Here is a 20719-nt window from a genome sequence, read left to right as displayed (position 1 = left end):
AAATGATTCTGTACAATATCGCTTTATCTCGTTCAGCAGACAAAAACGACAACCAACGGACATTTAAATTTGAGCTATCTGCAGTTGATAGCAAAACCACGCGAATGCAACAAACACCAAATGACACAAAACAGATAAAGAAATGCAAAAGCTTTGTTTCAAAGTTTGTTTCAGCGTCATACGGTATTCGGTTCTTGAGATATTTTAATTTTAATATTACCCATGTAAATCAATGCAGGAGCTATATAGACACCGGCACCAGAATCGAGCAAATTACGGCATGTCTCGCCACATTTTCATTTAGTTTAAAGTTATGGTAAATTCGTGTTTTATATTATTACAACTATTACAACTGACGATAGCTTAAATTAAATTGAGGGTGTAATATTGGTCTCCAGTAGGCCTAGTGCTATCTACTGAAGATTAAGTTAAAATATTCAAGCAGTTAGGTCTGCAGAATGTTGTGACAATTTTTTTGAAACGGAGTACGAGAACGTCATACGGCGTAACGGATGCGCGCATAACGCGTGCAGTATCAAATTATCGCGTTTTTACGCAATCCCGCGCGACATTCGATCTGTCAATCATCTTCAGTAGAATAGCAAAACCATGGATGAGTAATACGTGCGTTGTCAAACAAGTTAATACTGAAAAAACATTATTCACAAACTGACTTTTACCCAGTCATAGTATTACTAATCAAAAGTTGCGTAAGACGGTATTTTGTTTATTTCAATCAAAATATTTCTGCTCATGAAACGTGTTTTAAAATGAGTTTTTCCCGTTAAATGAATTCATGCGCATTTGCTATCTACCGAAGATAGCTTAAATTTAATGCATTTTGTTACTCTTATCTCTTGAACGAAATAGATTGATGTTTTTAGAATTGTGATAGTGGCGCTATCTATTCAAGATCAAAGCAAAATTTCGAAGTGTTGCGATATTTTCTTTTTCTATGCATAATAATTATGTTGAATTCATGTGTTTTACCTATCTACTGAATATAACTCAAATTAAATGCATGTTGTCATTTTGTCTCAAAGAGATAGCTTATTATATTGTAGAACCCTGTTAGTGGTGCTATCTACTGAAGACAAAGAAATTTCCAGTATGGTGGTCAAAAATAAACACTTTAAAATCAAGCAATAAATAAACATGTTTAAAGCAAGTCTTCACTGCTTTAAATTTTATTTGATCTTCAGTAGATATTTATAGCACCAGCAGGCCTAATTCTAACATATCAATCCATCTCGTTCAGGAGACAAAAATGACAACGTAGGCCTGCATTTTATTTCAACTATCTTCAGTATAGATAAGAAAGAAAACACATGAATTTAGAATTAAACCAAAACAAAATGTCGCAACACTTGGAATTTTAATTTGATTCTCAGTAGATATCCATTAATCCTAATTCGATTCGAAAATATCACTCTATCTCACGCAGGGGGCAAAATGACAACATAGGCCTGCATTTTATTTCAGATATACCATATACCAATGTCAGTTTCTGTTTCAAATTTGACATTGTTACCCCATCCCGTGATTTCTAAGCGGTTGAAAACTCAATTCTTGGGATTTTACATCGATACATGATTTGCGCGATTAGTCCGCTAGGACAGATTTAAAATCATTTTTTCTGCTCATAATTTCATCAAAACCATCCCAGGTTTAATATTGCATCAAAGAAAGGTATTTCAGACTAATATTGGCTGAAAAATTAAACAAATAAGATAATTTCTACGTTTTACAGGGACTATTTACGGGTTGCACTTTTTCACCGAGGAATCTTATGGTGGTGTGCCCCCTTCAAAAGATAGCATACCAGTAAAATGATTCTGTAAAATATCGCTTTATCTCGTTCAGCAGACAAAAACGACAACCAACGGACATTTTAATTTGAGCTATCTGCAGTTGATAGCAAAACCACACGAATGCAACAAACACCAAATGACACAAAACAGATAAAGAAATGCAAAAGCTTTGTTTCAAAGTTTGTTTCAGCGTCATACGGTATTCGGTTCTTGAGATATTTTAATTTTAATATTACCCATGTAAATCAATGCAGGAGCTATATAGACACCGGCACCAGAATCGAGCAAATTACGGCATGTCTCGCCACATTTTCATTTAGTTATAAAGTTATGGTAAATTCGTGTTTTTATATTATTACAACTATTACAACTGACGATAGCTTAAATTAAATTGAGGGTGTAATTTTGGTCTCCAGTAGGCCTAGTGCTATCTACTGAAGATTTAATTAAAATATTCAAGCAGTTAGGTCTGCAGAATGTTGTGACAATTTTTTTGAAACGGAGTACGAGAACGTCATACGGCGTAACGGATGCGCGCATAACGCGTGCAGTATCAAATTATCGCGTTTTGTACGCAATCCCGCGCGACATTCGATCTGTCAATCATCTTCAGTAGAATAGCAAAACCATGGATGAGTAATACGTGCGTTGTCGAAATGCATGAGAAACAAGTTAATACTGAAAAACCATTATTCACAAACTGACTTTTACCCAGTCATAGTATTACTTATCAAAAGTTGCGTAAGACGGTATTTTGTTTATTTCAATCAAAATATTTCTGCTCATGAAACGTGTTTTAAAATGAGTTTTTCCCGTTATAATGAATTCATGCGCATTTGCTATCTACCGAAGATAGCTTAAATTTAATGCATTTTGTTACTCGTATCTCTTGAACGAAATAGATTGATGTTTTTAGAATTGTGATAGTGGCGCTATCTATTCAAGATCAAAGCAAAATTTCGAAGTGTTGCGATATTTTCTTTTTCTAGGCATAGGCCTAATAATTATGTTGAATTCATGTGTTTTACCTATCTACTGAATATAACTCAAATTAAATGCATGTTGTCATTTTGTCTCAAAGAGATAGCTTATTATTGTAGAACCCTGTTAGTGGTGCTATCTACTGAAGGCAAAGAAATTTCCAGTATGGTGGTCAAAAATAAACATTTTAAAATCAAGCAATAAATAAACATGTTTAAAGCAAGTATTCACTGCTTTAAATTTTATTTGGATCTTCAGTAGATATTTATAGCACCAGCAGGCCTCATTCTAACATATAAATCCATCTCGTTCAGGAGACAAAAATGACAACGTAGGCCTGGCATTTTATTTCAACTATCTTCAGTAGATAAGAAAGAAAACACATGAATTTAAAATTAAACCATAACAAAATGTCGCAACACTTGGAATTTTAATTTGATTCTCAGTAGATATAGCACCAGTAAACCTAATTCGATTAGAAAATATCACTCTATCTCGCCCAGAGGCAAAAAATGACAACATAGGCCTTTATTTTTATTTCAGATATATACCTATTCAGTAGATAATACAAAAAAAAACCCACATGAATTTAAAATTATAAACAAAAACAAAAATATCGCAACGTTTGAAATTTTAATTTGCTCTTCAGGGGCACATCACCATTACGCTTCCCAAAAGGCCTCTCGGAAATCTCTTCTAATTATTTCCCTGCAATAGATAGAGCGATGAAATTGGACATGGTTATGGGATGATCCTTAAGCTGTAATATAAACTGGCCTCAAAAAGAAACTTATAATTTTTCACAAGGTCATATCTTAAAATCCTCTCCATAAAAATGACCAAAAATTGCACACAGGATTACTTCAATATTCTACTCTAAACACATGTTAGTAACCAAGCAGTTGTCCAACTGACACAACAGCAAAATGCACTGACATGGAACACCTTCCTGGACCAAAATTCACAGTCCAACAGATTTCTTTGGCTGGGTTCCAACTATTCGCCTGGACATGAACAAAAATTACACACAGGATAACTTCAATACTCTAAACACATGTCAGTAACCAAGCAGTTGTCCAACTGACACAACAGTAAAATGCACTGACACGGAACAGATTCCGGGACCACATTCACAGGCGAATAATTGGAACCCAGCCAAAGAAGTCTGTTGGGCTGTGAATTTTGGTCCAGGAAGGTGTTCCATGTCAGTGCATTTTGCTGTTGTGTCAGTTGGACAACTGCTTGGTTACTGACATGTGTTTAGAGTAGAGTATTGAAGTAATCCTGTGTGCAATTTGTATTCATTTTTATGGAGAGGATTTATGAACTTGTGAAAAATTATAAGTTTCTTTATGAGGCTAGTTTATTTGCTTTTGCACATAGATCGCCAATATCAGTTTTTGTTGTTTTTTTGTTGCAAATTTGACATTTTTACCCCATCCCGGGATTTCTAAGCGGTTGAAAACTCAATTCTTGGGATTTTATATCGATACATGATTTGCGCGATTAGTCCGCCAGGACAGATTCAAAATCATGTTTTCATTTTTTTTTTATATTCAGAAGATAGCACACCAGTGCGAAGATAGCTTAAATTGAATGTATTTTTTTGATCTATTGAACGAAATCGATTGACGTTTTTAGAATTATTGTGACTATGTTTTTATATACTAAGGATCAAGATGAAAGTTTCTAAGTTTTGCGATATGTTTATTTTGCTAGGCCTATAGTTATGTTGAATCCGTATATGTTTACCATCTACTGACGATAAGTCAAATTAAATGCATTTTGCCATCTTTTCTCCTCAACGAGATAGCTTATTATTTTAGAAGAGTGTTAGTGGTGCTATCTACAAAAGACAAAGAAATTTCCAATATGGCAGTCAAAAATAAATATTTTTAAAGCAAGCAGTTAATAAACATGTTTAAAGCAAGTCTTCACTGCTTGAAATTTTTATTTGATTTTCAATAGATATAGCCCCAGTAGGCCTACTTCGATTCTAAAATATCAATCTATCTCGCTCAGGAGATTAAAATGACAACATACATTTCATTTATGCTATCTTCAGTAGATAGAAAAAACAACTGTTAAACAAAACAAAATGTCGCAACACTTGAAATTTTAAATTGATCTTCAAAAACGACAGCCAACACACATTTAAATTTGAGCTATCTGCAGTTGATAGCAAAAACCAGGATCGCATCCCTTGCAGTGAGTGTGATAAAGTCTATGTGGGAGACACCAAAGGACATTGGGTGAGGGACTCAAAGAGCATACTGCCAAAACAGCGAGTAACACCTCAGGTATTGTAGTACACAACAAATATATAGGACAAAGTCATGACCTGGGAGGTGTCACTATTATCTGCAAAGAAGACAAGTTTGTTCAGCGCAAAGTGAGGGAGGCTATTTGCATAAGCAGGCATGAGAATGGCTTTTTTGAAAACTGCCTGAAAAAGCGTGTGAATTCGGCCTTAAAATGGCCCAAAACAGGCTGAAAAAAATATAAAAATGTGTAAATTTGGACAACAAAACTGCCTGAATTCAGGCAAAGCCTGGAAATTCTCATGAGGAAGGAGACTAACCCCATCGTAACGGGGGCCATGAACTCAAGACTTTTATGGATTCTTAAATACCCAGGACACTGTCAACGTCCAGATTGGATAGGATCAACCAGTCAACATTCACCTACCATTCGCTGATGATGGAGAAGGGCTTCTCCGAAATATACGGATCAAAAAAGTGAGTGTTGAAGACTTGTTTTAAACTTTGGCACAAATAGGTGTAAGTTGGAGCATGTGTAAACATTACAAATAATTATGCTAAAAAATCAGGTTAGTAAAAAATTTCATATTAGATTGTACATTATGCTTTTAAATCAAACTAGTTCAGGGATGCAAAGGTCAATTTGAAAAATTCAAAACATTCAAAAGCTGGTCAAAGCAAGCTTTTTTGCATGGACACATGGGGTTTTTAGTTCTCAAAAATAGTTTTCGAGAGTATAGTTCTTTCAGACTCACCCGTTTACCATTACAAACAAACAAATAAATACATACATACATACATACAAACTAAATTAAATGCTGCATGGGTGACAAAACTTTGTAACTTTTAAATTGTTTTTAATTTATTTATAAAATACTATAAGCTTTTATGTTTGGCTTGAGAATTTTGCTTATATTGGGCCTGGTCCCATCAGGACCTAAGTGTGTGTTTACCCATGAAATGTTCAGGAGAGCAAAAAAACACTGCTGTCTTGACATTTTAGAACTACCTATTACAGAAAAATACAGAACTAATTTGTTGGTATTAAAAAATATTATCCTGTTTTGCCAAATGAAACATAGCTTAATCCTAATCCTTTAATTAGTCCTAACTGGCAATAAAAGTCAGATTTTAATATTTCGTCAATTTTTTGAAATAAGGGCCAAAACATGCATTTTTAGGGTGTTTTTTCGTATGCTGTGACAATCAAGACCAAAGACTTGTACCAAGGCTTATTTCAGTTTATGCAGTCTAATTTTTGTAAAAGACATGTTTGATTCTGATAACCAATCAAATCAATTAAAGAAACACAAAAAAGTTAAAATTATAGCAAAATGTCGGCATATACTCAAGATATTGAATACTTAGACTTGTTCTAAGTCTTTGATTTTTGTGTCAGAAAATATGCTGAAAATGCATTTTGTTGGCTCTTTTTTCAAGGAAATGAGTAAAATTGAGAATTATTTCTTTTATCTCTAGTTAGTACTAAATGAATGATTAGGATTGAGCTATGTTTCATTTGGCAGAACTTGATAATATTTTTTTAATCCTAAAAGATTAGTGCTGTATTTTTCTGGAATAGGGAGTAATGACTGCTGTCCTTCATCAAGAAATGGTGTTTTGTATGTTCTATGTATTAAAATAACTCAGAACACAAACAAAGACACAAAAATAGAGTTACATGGTTTTGATTTTTGGAGATACAAGGTTTTTGCACAATACTGTGTAATGATCACGCCTCATAAACACTGTATTTATACGAGGTTTTGTCAGTACAATTGAGGAAACAAGGTGACTGTTTCTTTATTATTGCAGATAGACATACAGGGTAACTAGAATTACGCGGTTCATAATAAGGTGGCCCCACACAAAGGTGTGTAAATAACAAAGGTTTGTAAACACAAACAGTTTGTTAGGCTTTTACCACTACGCCAAAAAGTAGACCATGTTCATTGACTTGCCTGGTATATATTGTGTGTGTTAAATAAAGTATAGACAAAGTATAGGACTTCAATAATAACTTGTGATACTCCTGGCGAATTGTCACAAGATATTTTTGGAAATAAAATATATTTATATTAATCCGCGATGTTATAAGTCCCGCAGATTACGAACTGATCAAACTATAATGGTATAAACTATAATCTTATATTGTCAGTATACAGAAATAACTACAACTTGTCTTTATCATAGAATTTAACTGGAGAGTGGAGAAGTCTGACTCGGCCATCTTTGCCTGTCGCTCAATGGGATGAAAACAGTGTTATTCTCCATTTCATGTGCCACACAAACTTAGGTTTCCAGTTCTTTTTTGTTTACAATCTGAATGTAATGCGTTCTGCTGATAAAACATGCAAAGCAATACATTCACAAACTAGTGACTTGATGAAATTGATTTCAGGTTTCCTCTAGAATGCTGACAAACTATTTTGATCCCCATGCATCACAATCTAGTTTTCCAAATGGAGCAAATTTTGATTTCTATTATGTACACCTCTGTCCTATTAGAGTCTGTTTGTGACACGATCTGCTCCATGGGGGTCAAATTTGCCGCCTTTGGTCCCATGGACCAAATCGTGTCACATTATATCATGTTACTGCGATTAGAAGCTTGATCTATGGGAGAATAAGTCAGCTAAATGGAGTGATAGAATATGACTTTTAGGAAAGCCTGTCCTTTAGGTCCGATTTCCTGAAGCTTGGCTAGTGGTCAGGCTTCCTAAGCCAGTAGGCTAGCCCACCAATGTGGATCCATTCTATTAATAATCTATCTATTCTAGGTGATGTATGGTGTGAAACAGTAAGCACTTGTATAGGACTAATGGGACTAAAAAGCCTGACCACTAGCCATGCTTTGAGAAATTTGTTATGTTGTAGCAAAGTAGTGTCGCTTGATCTGTTGTGGCATCAGTCGGCTAAATGGAGCAATACAGTTTGACTTCTACTGAGTAAACCTCTGTCCTTTTAAAGTCTCTATTTTGATATGTTATTATGACATAGAAGTAGCTTCATCTGTGGTGGAATCAGCTTGTTCATTTTCATATGATTGCAACACAAGTTCAAGTTTACCAGTCTGACTGGAATCACATTGGATGTACATCTGAAAAAGAAGAGAAAGAAAGAAAAAGATATGGTATCACATTCACCAATATGCATGCAAGTAATTTTTAAGCACTTGAGAATATGTAATTTCAATGAGCTTTGCCCATATTCTTACAAAAAAGCTTATTATCCATATCTTAATTGTCCAAGAGACTTATCTTTTCATGACTGTCAGGGCCAACATGTTGTGTTCTAGGGCAAAACACTTTATTGTTGACTTTCAAATGGTGCGATATATATATTAGTGTCAGCGGAATAAATGTAAAGCGCTTTGATATCTGTGTTATTTACGGGTCTAAGGTGCTATATAATTGCATACATTTATTTTATTAATTTATTTACATCTCTTCCTTCTCTTCGAGATGGCACCCTGTATATTTCACCTTTGAGGTGACATGGATAAATAACAATGGATAATTCCCTATACGGCTATTCCAGTTGAAAACCATTTTTTTTAAATGTCAAGACATATCAGGGCATTAACATCTTTTATCATTACGGTAAAGTTGACGGGTTGGCACCTAAATAGCTGTTTTTGAAGCTGGCCTGTTTCACAATTCCTGGAATGCAAGACAGGAGCGCATTCCATGTGCGAGCTGCAGATGGAATGAAGAACCATTCATGACTTATAAGGATAGATCTTGGAATTTAAACTGAAAGGATGAGAGCTTATAGAACGGCGAAGACGAGGGTCAGTCTGGAGCTGATCAGAAAGTAGTTGGCACAATAGCTCTGGAGCATTACTATAGTGCATTCGATGAAACCATAGGCCAAAAGTTGAATTTGGGGGAGGAGGGTTCTTCCTCACGGAGATCTATGATGTGAATAGCACCCCTTTGGACTGCATCTAGATTTGACAGCGATTTAGGAGTTGCTCCATTCCATGCCATCTTAGCATACTCCATTTTTGATCTGACCATGCTCTTGTAAATTATGACTCTCTGAGCATTGCAGTGCAGCTCGGCAATAGGTAACCCATTTGAATCTCAGAGTGTGGAAGATTAAGGTCATGTCTTCCATAGGGGGTATAGGATTTTAACTGGAATAGCCCACTGATGGGTTCACTTGCATCAAAATCCTGTTGTTTTTGGTTTACACTACAGTGTTATTGATCTCATCATCCTTCAGCTGTGGAGAAGGCAACCACAAGATTTCTCAGGCTCCTCCTCTGGTAGGAGGTAGCAAAAGCATTGATTTTACCTTCTATGTCCTGTGACAACACTGATGAGTCACAACCATAGAGGAGAATGGTCACACAGGTAGTGTGGCATAATTTCACTTTCGACCTACAATTTACCTTGATTAATTCCAGTCCTTTTAGCTGTTTCTCTTTAGTTTCTTGAGCTGATTTACACTGTGGGTGCATCATATGGTATAATGTAATAAGATCTTCTGCATCTGTAATTCTGTATTGGAGAAATTGAAAAAACAAATCATAAAATTATATGGTGAAGGTGATGGGAAAAAACCCCATTTTATGTCCAGACATACTAGAGTAGAGTTTGTCTGTCAGGATTTTTGTTTGTGGAAGAGGTTTTGTGACCCTAAAATATCACAGAAACCTTGAACACCTGAAAAATCTGCACAATTTTTTTCCCCAAAAGATTTACGTCAATTGCACGAAAATTGCAAAATTGGTCCTGCAGCCATTTTGACAATCAAGATTCTATCTTTAAATCTGTTTCATCAAATAAACTCAATTGTTTTTGCAAACAATAGCTAAAAGATGTGGCATTTACACATGCAAACATTGAATGACTGTTTAAAACATATTTTAAGATACATATTACATTTGAAGGAGTCTGCTTTTTTTAGACTCCCTGAACAGTTCTATACTACCAGATTCCTATTGCAGCTACCTGCACACTGGTACTGTGCAGTACCAGTGTAGTATCAGTGCAGTGCCATTGCTGGCGGGTCCTATGCAGTAGCAGCATCGGTACTGTGTAGGTACTCTGTGTGTACCAGTCAGGTGTACAATAGTAATCTTGTAGTAAACATGTGATCACATAAGGAGGGGGTAAGGGATGCATTTCAGTTCCCTTTGCACTTGCCAGTGTACACACCATTTATCGTACAAAAAGAACCAGGTAATGCCAGGGTCACACAATGCTTCGCAGCTTGTGAAGTACAGATATTTCTGATGCGATTGAATTGGCCAATTAAGACCCACTTCCGTATTTATGCAGTACAAGTGCAAAAATTATGAGCAACTCTTATGAAAACTGTACTTACAGGTATCTTTGTATGATGTCTACCAGTAGTCCATCTATTCTTCTTTGCTTGGCCAAGTAATAAGCCATCCCGCCAAAGTGTCTTGTAGATCTTAACAAGTCATACTTAGTAGTCTGGTCTAAATCCTCATATACTCTATGGTGTACCTGTTCAGGATTGTCAAAATAACACAAGTTGCTCATTATTTTTTTGATCTCTGATGATCTAGTAGAATTTGACAAAAACTCCGGGAGTTGATACTGGTTGCAATGGTCACATTAAGGCTGATTAGCGTTCTGCACCTGTATTGAGCTGCATCCCTTAATGATGCGTGTGTCTTTGGCCGCAGTGGTCAGTGACTTCCTGTAAAGTGTGCTGAGCTTTGTGGGTTTTGTCTGTGAATAGTGCACTACAAATCACTACTTTTTTATTCCCATTGAATTCCATACACCCCTGGAAGACATGACCCTAGTTTCCTACACATGGGTGTGAATTTCAAATGCGGTGACTTCATTTAAAAGCTACACCCCTGTGTGGGAGATTAAGGTCATGTCTTCAATAGGGGGTGTATGGATTTCAACGGGAATAGCACAATTAAATGTAAAATAAAATTTCATCGTTGGACAGGGAAAACCTATGTACTTGTGGCCCTTGAACATGTTTAAAACAAAACTGCCAAAAGGTTACACTGGAGGTTTTGCTTTAAACATGTTCAGGGGCAAATGACACATAAGAGGTTTTTCCTGCCCAGCAGCAAGTTCTCCACAGGCATTTTTGTTCTTTATGAGGATTTCTATATCTCATAAGATGCTTTCAGCTCTTGTGTCTTTAAGTAGGATGTAGACAGGTTCTAAGTTGTGTGCTTGTCTTAAAATGTTTGGGTTCCCAAAGTATAAATGGATTATTCCAGTTGAAATCCACACACTCCCTATGGAGTACATTACTTCAATCTCCCATACATGGGGTGCAGATTTCAAATGGGAGTCACCCATTAACCCATTTGAAATTCACTCCCTGTGTGGAAGATTAAAGTCATGTCTTCCATATATTTGAAGCCACTTAATGGTGATAATAATAGCCAGCTGCAGGTAGTTTGTGCTCTCTTCTTTTCACAAGTAGCTTGCATAGGAAGTACCATACTGTCATTGGGAAGGGAAAACCTCTTATGTGCTTGTGGCCCATGAACATGTTTAAAACAAAACTGCCAACAGGTTACATAGGAGGTTTTGCTTTAAACATGTTCAGAGGACAATAACACATAGGGAGTATTTTCCTGCCCAGCAATGATACATTTATTGATTGGGTATCTTATGCTTCCAGCTTTGCTTCTATCCCTCCCCCACAGTCACTAAGAAGGCCCTAGATCCGCAATAGCTGCCATATAGACAATTGACAATTTCTGCATATTGTACACATTAAAATATGACACCTGGCAGCCATTGCAGATGGTGAACTAACCCCTTGAAGACTTAATATAACACTTTCTCTTACCCTAATAAAATCAGCAGCATCTGGTTCAAACTGTGTACAAGCAGCATCTAACACCATCTCATGTCTCTCTTCAGAAAATAAAACCTGAAACACAAATCAAACCACTAATGTCAATTGAGAGAAATTTGTTACAATTAAAGCCATATTACAACATTATCATACAAAATAGATTAGCATTTCTTTGCCATAAAATGTTAGTTTTACTGTCAGATATATCCCTTTTATTTTTGAGCCGAACAACTACGGCAAAGCAAAGAAAATTGAATTTACTACCAGCGCCAGATGTCGCCAATACGTACCACTCCTTCGGTCATGTTATGGTACGACCCTTTGTTGTGTAGATCACCGTCCCGCATGCCGTGTACGTACTGTGTGTTATGAACATCGTGTATGTGTTCAACTAATAATTCCATCGTAATAATAAGACGCCGGTTCCGGCACTTTATTCAAAATCTCGGATTTTGACAAAACTACACCACCTAGAGTCTTGACATTTGCAGGGTATATTGGTTTAATAAAGTACAATATAACCGTGTAAAAAATTGAATTTTAATTAAAAAATCAGTGAGGGCGTCCTCAACAGCAAATGTTATAATATGGCTTTAAGCAAGACAAATTAAATTAGCGCCTCGGAATAGGCTGCCTAGATAGATGGTGCTTTATAAATTCTTTAAAGTTAAAGTTAAATAAACACAAATCCTGACCGCCACACAACCCAACTTGAAAAAGCAAGGGAATGTGCCAGCGTGGAATTCCACCTTCCGATCACTAGATGGATGCCCTAACCAGGGCACATAGTATACTCCTATGTGAACTCAGCCTGATCGAATGAGCGTATTTCGTATAGCGAATACCGTATACTTCTATGTGATCGCAGCCTTAGGCCACCAGCTCCCACTGATAAACAGTGGTTAAAACTGGCTATTAATTAATAATGTAGGCAGTCGAGGTATACAATATAAACAAATTATATTACACAAATATTATGCAAATACACAAATAATACATGAAGTTTTATATTCTTACTGGTAACTGTCCCTCTTCAAAGAGTTTTGGCACTTCTATCTGTCTTCGTGGTCTTGGTTTATACACTTGTGTGATCCTATCCCTTTCCTCCCAGTTGGCCATACGTAGAGTGCCATCGGGGTCACGAACTACAATTAATCTATCCTGAAGATGAAAAGGCCAACATAAAATCAGATATCTTGCACTGTGTACCACAATCATTTGGGTGTATTAGTGAGTCATTTGGTTGTATTTGGAAGACACATGGATCCATTTGTGAGCCATTTGGGTGTATAATTTGCATAGACTGCCACCCTGATTTGTTAACCTGGGTTGATGATTGAGAAAGTTACGAGGGGGTATCCAAAAGTTTTTGACATCACCCAGAAGTGAAAGAGCTATACCGATGAAATTTTGTCAGTGTAATCACTGGTCCTTATGTACACTATGGTCCAAAAATGGTCTCATAAGTATGTTTACTTTCTTTACAGGTGGCGCTAGATGGGAAGTAGACGCATAACCTTTTCATGATAAGATCCTCCACTTTCTTTATTTTTTTCACTGTGACCGCATCATCCGTAAGTGATGGACGCCCACTTCTTGGCTCATCTGTGAGGGACATGTGGCCAGTTTGGAAATTCCTTTTTCAAAAAGCAATAGTGCCATATGATGGGCAATCATCACTGTAGATTGCTTTCATTTCATCATAGATTTTCTGAGCATTGTAGCCTAAGCCTAACCCTTCAAATGCTGGAACTTAATCACACTGCGTGCCTCAATTTTCACCATTTTGCAGGTTATGTGCCTACTTCCCATCTAGCGCCACCTGTAAAGAAAGTAAACATACTTATGAGACCATTTTTGGACCATAATGTACATAAGGACCAGTGATTACACTGACAAAATTTCATCGGTATAGCTCTTTCACTTTTTGGTGATGTCAAAAACTTTTGGATACCCCCTAGTACAATGTATGAGCTAAAAATGTGTCTGACTTTTCCACCAGATTCTGATGATCTGAGACTGCACAATTGTGTCCAAATTGACCTTTTGACCGCATTTAATACATTCTTTTAGAACTTCAGAGGGCAGTCTTGTCGCTATGGCGCACAACAAGAGTTGCTCAAGAATATTTTAATTAGTCTGGCACGATATGAACAGTAAGTTGTTCAGTCATCACTACAAGCATAGCAGAAATACATGTGCAGTGTAACAACTCAGTATTTGTCCTCTCAGTTGGCCATATGTAGACTACCATCAGTATCACAAACTACAATCCTGATGGTAGGAAAGGTACTACGGTAAGCACCGGGAGAATTCGCAAATTTTAAGATTTTCCAAAATATCCATTTTTAAAGTATTCATTTTCCAAAAACTTAAGTTTTTACTGCAATTGAAAGAAATCATGGCAATCTGCAATACAATCCATGCAGAAAATTGACCAATGCAGCATGCTGGGGGAAAATATTTCCAAGCAAAAAAGGAGACAAAATATTTTAAAAATTTAAAAACTTGCAATTTTGATCTTTTTGGGGGAAATGCGCTTATTTTGGGAATATTATGGACAAATCTTGAATTTTCCAAAACTGCCACGCGAAATTTGCTCTAAAAATTGCTCATTTTCCCGGTGCTTATACTATGGATGCACAATCATCATTGCCTCCCCCGTACAAAGTAAAAGAGCACTGTACTATCCAATCGAGGACACACATTCCTGCAGTGAATCGACATACATGTACCGTTGACATCTACATACAGTCATACACACTATGAGATGGTAAGGGGTGTATACCGCAAAGAGAGGACATGCTCTAAATAGTGTTTAGCATCCACACACATCCACGTTTGTGTTTGCCATCAATCGTGGACTTTGTGTATTGCTATCGAACCGCGAACATGTGTATGGTGCTTTCATTGCCTTACTGTTGACTAAAATGGCTAATCTTATTTGTGTATGATACAAAACAGAATATTACCCATCAACTACTGAGTTACTGACGCTATTTTTTACATGCATGGTCCGCAGTTTTGAGCAAGTGTATCACTCAAATTGCAGGTAAGTCCTAAAGTGAAAAATCTTGTGTGTGTCCCTGTTTGCAGGCAAACACCTACATGTAAACACACCCTACAATCTATAGATGTACCTACCCTGTCTCTGAGACCAAATGAGATATCTGATGAATCCAATCCTCTTAACTCAGGATTCCGAGCCAGGATTTTGTGGATATCTTTCCATTCTATTACCACCCCCTCCCCACACACCCCAATAGATGTACCTACCCTGTCTCTGAGTCCAAATGAGATATCAGTGAATACTAATTTGGATGAATCCAATCCTCTTAACTCAGGATTCCGAGCAAAGATTTTGTGGATAGGTTTCCGTTCTGCTACCACTGGTGGCATTTCTAATCGTACCTTGGCTTTTTCTTGTGCTTCGATTTGTAACTGAAAACAACACAAAAAGACTTTTATTTCATTGTTTTTGCTTGTCAATTATTCTATGCAAGAGGCAAAACAACTTTTTTTCTTATTAATTATACATAATTACATCTTGACAGACAAATTAAAAAAACAAAATAAAAAACAAAAAACAGCAACATGGGGGGGGGGGTAGCAAAGGTAGAATTTGAAACTGGGATGTAACAGAAATTGTTTGAAAAATTTTAATAGTTCTTGTACATTATTATTTCACATCCCTTTGAAATATACTGCACTTGACTGTACAATGTAACTGATTTATTCAAAAACAAAAAATCTCATAAGTACATCCCAAATAATAGGCACACCCCTACCCAAACCAAACTTGATTACCCCCGGGCGGGCTGCAAGTACAACTCCACAATTCACAAACACAGTCTTTCCAAAGGCCCCAAAAGCAATTGTTTGGTTGTCCTTGACCACATTGTGGAAGACATCATGTTGTGGATTAAAAAAAATTCTCAACACGTAAGGCCAAAAAAAAAAAAAAAAAGGTTTGTCTCAAAGCTCACGAGAAATTTAAAAACAAATGCGAAATGCGATTTTTTTTTTTTTTTTTTTATTCCCGACTTTTTTTCATGGTATTTTGAGAAAAAAGTCTGATTTTCGCCGATTTTTTCTGGAAAACTTTTTGGCCTAATTGTAAAAGCCTTGGGTCTGACTGGGATGCTACCTACCATGTGTAACAACATTCATTTGGTGTATATTTAAAAAAGTAGCAGAATTCATGTGAGAAAATAATATTTATTTCAAAAATTTGATCTGCCCCTTGTTCACTGCAAGATTGATTGAAGAAAGTAAGGGTCACCCAGCATTATGCAAAAATAACTTTTGATATTTTATGTTTCCTGAAAATTTTGGGTTCCTAATTTATAATGTGTTAATATAATGGTAAGTATAATAAAATAAATTTGAACATAAAAATGTTTTGGCTCACCTCAAGAAGTAGGGTTGGTTGGAGGAAGACAATCAAACAATTGTTTTTTGCCTAAGCTGTATGATTTAACATTTGGGTATATTATAAGATATGTGTCTTTCTATCTCATTTCTCCCAGTTGGCCATACAGTGCCATGAACTACAATTATTCTATCCTGAAGATAAAAAGGTTAACATAAAATAACAGTTCTATATATTTTGAGCCATTAGGGTGTATTTGTGAGCCATTTGGGTGTATTTACGAGCCATTTGGGTGTATTTGAATGTATTGTGAACCACTTGGGTGACATTTGGGTGCATTTGTGAGCCATTTGGGTGTACTTGTGAGACATTCGGGTGTACAGACTGTATTAGACAATCACTGAATAGATTCATCAGGTTTGTAGATATACAGATTAAATAAATTTCGTTTGCACAAAACCAGAAATTTACTCACGATTGACGGTTTCGTCTATCATGGGCGATAGACATCTTCAGAATGATGATGGTAGATCCTCACCACTTCCGGTTTGCCGGATCCCGACCGTAGATGGTGTATCAGCCAGGAGAGGATCATATACGTGACTTAAGAAGTGAGTCAAACAGGTTAAGCCGAAGACCAAGAAGGACAGCAATAACAAGTCAAAAGGTCTCGTGGTAGTCCCGTACGTAGAGGGCCTGTCACAGAAAGCTAACAGGATTTTCCGCAAACACGGCATAGCCACGGCAATGAAACCCAACAATACTCTTCAGTAAGATTCTTGTACACCCAAAAGACAAAATCGACCCCCAGTAGCACCACTGACTGTGTATATGAAATCCTGTGCACCAACTGTAATCATTCATATATAGGGGAAACCGGTCGCAAATTCGAAACTCGGCTCAAGGAACACCAGAAAGAAACAACCAGGGTGTCCAAGACAAAACAAAACTTTACTCAATCAAACTCGTAAACAGTCAAGTAGTGAACAGTCAAAATCGGCCATAACAGATCATGCCGTGCAACAAAACCACATCATTAATTGGGACAATGCGAAAATCCTTTGCAAAGAGTGTGATCCCAATTCAAGATACATAAAGGAATCCATCTGGATCAGGAAAAGGGGAGCCAGCGTCATGAATAGAGACGAGGCGCCCACTTCTTAAAGTCACGTATATGATCCTCTCCTGGCTGATACACCATCTACGGTCGGGGATCCGCAAACCGGAAGTGGTGAGGATCTACCATCATCATTCTGAAGATGTCTATCGCCCATGATAGACGAAACCGTCAATCGTGAGTAAATTTCTGGTTTTGTGCAAACGAAATTTATTTAATCTGTATTAGACAACATTGCCGTCCCATCCAGGCTCTTACCTCTTTTAGTTTCTTTTCACTGACTAACTTATAAGATGACCGACCATGCTTCTCACGGGCTGGACGGAAAACTTTCTCCAAATCTAAACCTGTTATTCTCTTGAGAATGGCCTGGACTTGTGGATCATTAAACTGTGGAATATCTGAGAAAAAACAAGATTTATTTAGCACTTTATTTCAAAACCTGTCATCAGCAACTTCATGACATTTAATCAAGATCTCAGAGGGATCAAAGCGCTGTAATTTCGCTGGCATGATGAATCATCACAATCAGATCTCATCAACTAGGCTGGTTGCAGCCTTAACCTGGCGCAAACCTATCCGCACTTTAGATTGTAACATCCACCAATTATCTATGCTGTGCAGCTCCCCAAATTCCATTGGGTGAAGGAAATTTTTTGATTTCTAATCACTGATTTTCGAAAGCAGGAGGAAACCGAAGATCCCAGAGAAAACCTGCGAGAGCGAGCATGGAATCGGGATAAACTAAGTGCACATGAGTCCTTGGGCCGCTTTGGGGCTTGAACCTGGGACCTCAGTGATGCAAGGCAAGGGAACAACTGCTGGAACAATTTCTGCGCCAACTCGCTCTCACATTGCAGGGTCAGAAATTCGGGGGAGAATCCATTCTCGCAAAAATTTCTCGTCAACAAAAATTGCAAGAATCTAATCTATGGATTCTCGTAAATATTTTGATTTATCATACAAAGTTTATGGCGACTAATGGGGATTATGCACTTTCAGTTTCCCACGCGTTTGAATGGGAATTGGATTGTGTAGGCCTACTTTCCCAATGTTTGGTGAGCATATTTCTCCAATATTTTGAGAAGTTGACGTCGAATTTTCTATTCTATATTGTTTGGCAATAATGTCTTTTGCCAATAGTATGTTTAAAGTTGTAATTTTGTGTTTTTGATCGCAAAATTTTGTTTCAACCGTGTCTTAAATTACTAAGCACAATTAGGTTCATACCACTTTTATATACATTGTATAGGTATGCTAGGTGAATTCAAATTTGCCATCAAACTGCATCATTTTATATATCAAATTAAAGCCCTTGAGTAAACAAAGCCAAAACTGAAAACCTTTTTTTCATAGCACTTTCCGTAGCAAAGTTACATCTTGTCAAAGATTGACTTTCATCAAAAAGATTCAGCTAGCAAAATTCCCCAAAACGGCATTTCGGGGTGTTTCTAGATCTTAGTCTCATTATGATAGCAGCTTTTTAAATGGAACTGCTATCAAAATCCTCTAAAATTCCATTTCGATTGTCTTATCACCATAAAAATCATATATTTGGGTCAAGTGAAGTATAGAAAACATATTTATGTAGGTTTCCTTCTTTGGCCAGTTGATTTAAATTTCTATGTAAATATGCATTGACATTTTTGGCGAATTTGGCTGACTAGCAAATGTGTTAACTAAGGTTTACCTGGGATACCTACATTGTACACGGTACCGTAAATAAAAAATAACTAAATATTATATGATAATACTAATATCTAGCTCTAAACCTGTATGCCACTATGATTGTGAAAAATCACTCTACGCCACTATGATGACTGTGTTGCGACCGACAAAATAATTACTAAATTAGATGATTAAAGTAGTGCATGTTACTAGTTAGTAGGTAGTAATTGTAGTTTTTATGAGAAAGTCGGCCGATCGCGGCAAGTCGTCTTTGGTGCCGAATTCGGCATACTTTAATTTATTGTTTGCGCCAGTACTGAAAATACGTTTCCGGGTGTTTCTGAAGTTTCGTACATTTAACCATGGTAGGTATTAATAGAAGGAGAATTCACGAACCCAGTTCCCTTTGTACTATGATCGTTATGAGTCGATACTGAGCAATCAGGTATGAATGGTGTATAACGATTTGCTAAGCTTCTTATCTATTGAGCTTGGCGGTTATGAACCACCGTTAAGCGCGACTTCTAAGCAGAATGACGTCATTTTACCCACAAAGCATTGTGGCGTGACCATAAACAAAGGAAAACTATTTACTTCCGGTAATTTTATAACGCCAATATTTCTTATGGCCAAGCTTGGCGGATCATAGAAACAACATTTCCAGTGTTGGAAAACCTTTCCAAATCATTTCCACTGGTTTAAAAGTCCCGCAGACACCCGCCAGTATTACTATTAAATCATGATCAGAAAAAATACATAAATTCACCGTAACTTTGGAAGGAAATGAGGGAATTCGATCAGGTTTTCGCTAGTAAATCAACTTGAACTCGGAAACACAATGACGCAATCGAAGATCATGTGACCGATGCAAAAGGGCACTAATACCATCCATTTCCGGTACGGGTCACCTGGGGGGGGGTCTGTTTAAATTAAATGTTAAAATAGATGATCGATATTGTCGCATAACGATCATAAACATCAAAGGCCGTGTTTGAGGGACTGCACTGATTAAATCAATTCAAGTGATGACTTGAGTTGAATAGCGTAATAGGCTTAACCCTATTGAGTGGATTAGGATATTTCTGTGGAACCTCCTACTATAATACCTACCATGATTTAACATTGTACAATTTGGACCCACAAAAATCAATTTGGGACCCGCAAATTTCAACTAAATCATGGGATCTGAATGGGCCCAGCATAAAAAAGTGGAGCCGGTTATTTGAGAGCAAACTGTGAACCCTGCATACATATCTTCTCAGACGTGCAGACCTGACGTCCATTGCATTGGAGAATATCAGTCTGAGCAACAGGCATGACAGGGGTGACGAATTTTGATCCCATCATTTTCGACGTGACAAACAAAACGGAATCTACTCAAAAATGTCCAAAGTTACCTAATTTTCTGGGCTCTTCTGTTCCCAATGTACACATGACACGATACTGAAGCTCTTTAAACGTTCTCTTCCCCATCAGTCGGTGTAAACTACGAGATGACACACCCGACGAAACGAGAAATACATTTCGCATGTAAGTCGCCATTTTGTAATTTCATGCACGTTTTTATTCTTTTTTATTGTACTTGCAGTCAAAATATTAAGATAATATCTATTTCAAAAAATTATAATTGTAACTATTTATTGCGAGTTTAATAAATAATATTAAAGAAGATCTATGCTAAAATTCTTTTTTT

At 36.8% G+C, this 20719-nt stretch overlaps 1 protein-coding gene across 1 annotated transcript; it reads right to left on the bottom strand.

Annotated features, from left to right (window-relative positions):
* Nucleotides 1-5889: 5889 nt before the first annotated feature.
* On the bottom strand, nt 5890-20568 carry LOC140156834 (small ribosomal subunit protein mS22-like). The gene is made up of 8 exons (XM_072179829.1): nt 20424-20568; nt 17617-17759; nt 15146-15310; nt 12887-13030; nt 11861-11944; nt 10391-10536; nt 9453-9561; nt 5890-8153 (listed from the first exon to the last, which is right to left on the bottom strand). The coding sequence occupies exons 1-8, from the start codon at nt 20566-20568 to the stop codon at nt 8043-8045; spliced, it is 1047 nt and encodes a 348-aa protein (XP_072035930.1). The 3' UTR covers nt 5890-8042.
* Nucleotides 20569-20719: the final 151 nt, after the last annotated feature.

This window comes from Amphiura filiformis, chromosome 7, assembly GCF_039555335.1.
Source record: "Amphiura filiformis chromosome 7, Afil_fr2py, whole genome shotgun sequence".
NCBI lineage: Eukaryota > Metazoa > Echinodermata > Ophiuroidea > Amphilepidida > Amphiuridae > Amphiura > Amphiura filiformis.
The sequence above is the reverse complement of the archived record's forward strand: the minus strand, read 5'-3'. Positions and strand labels throughout refer to the sequence as shown.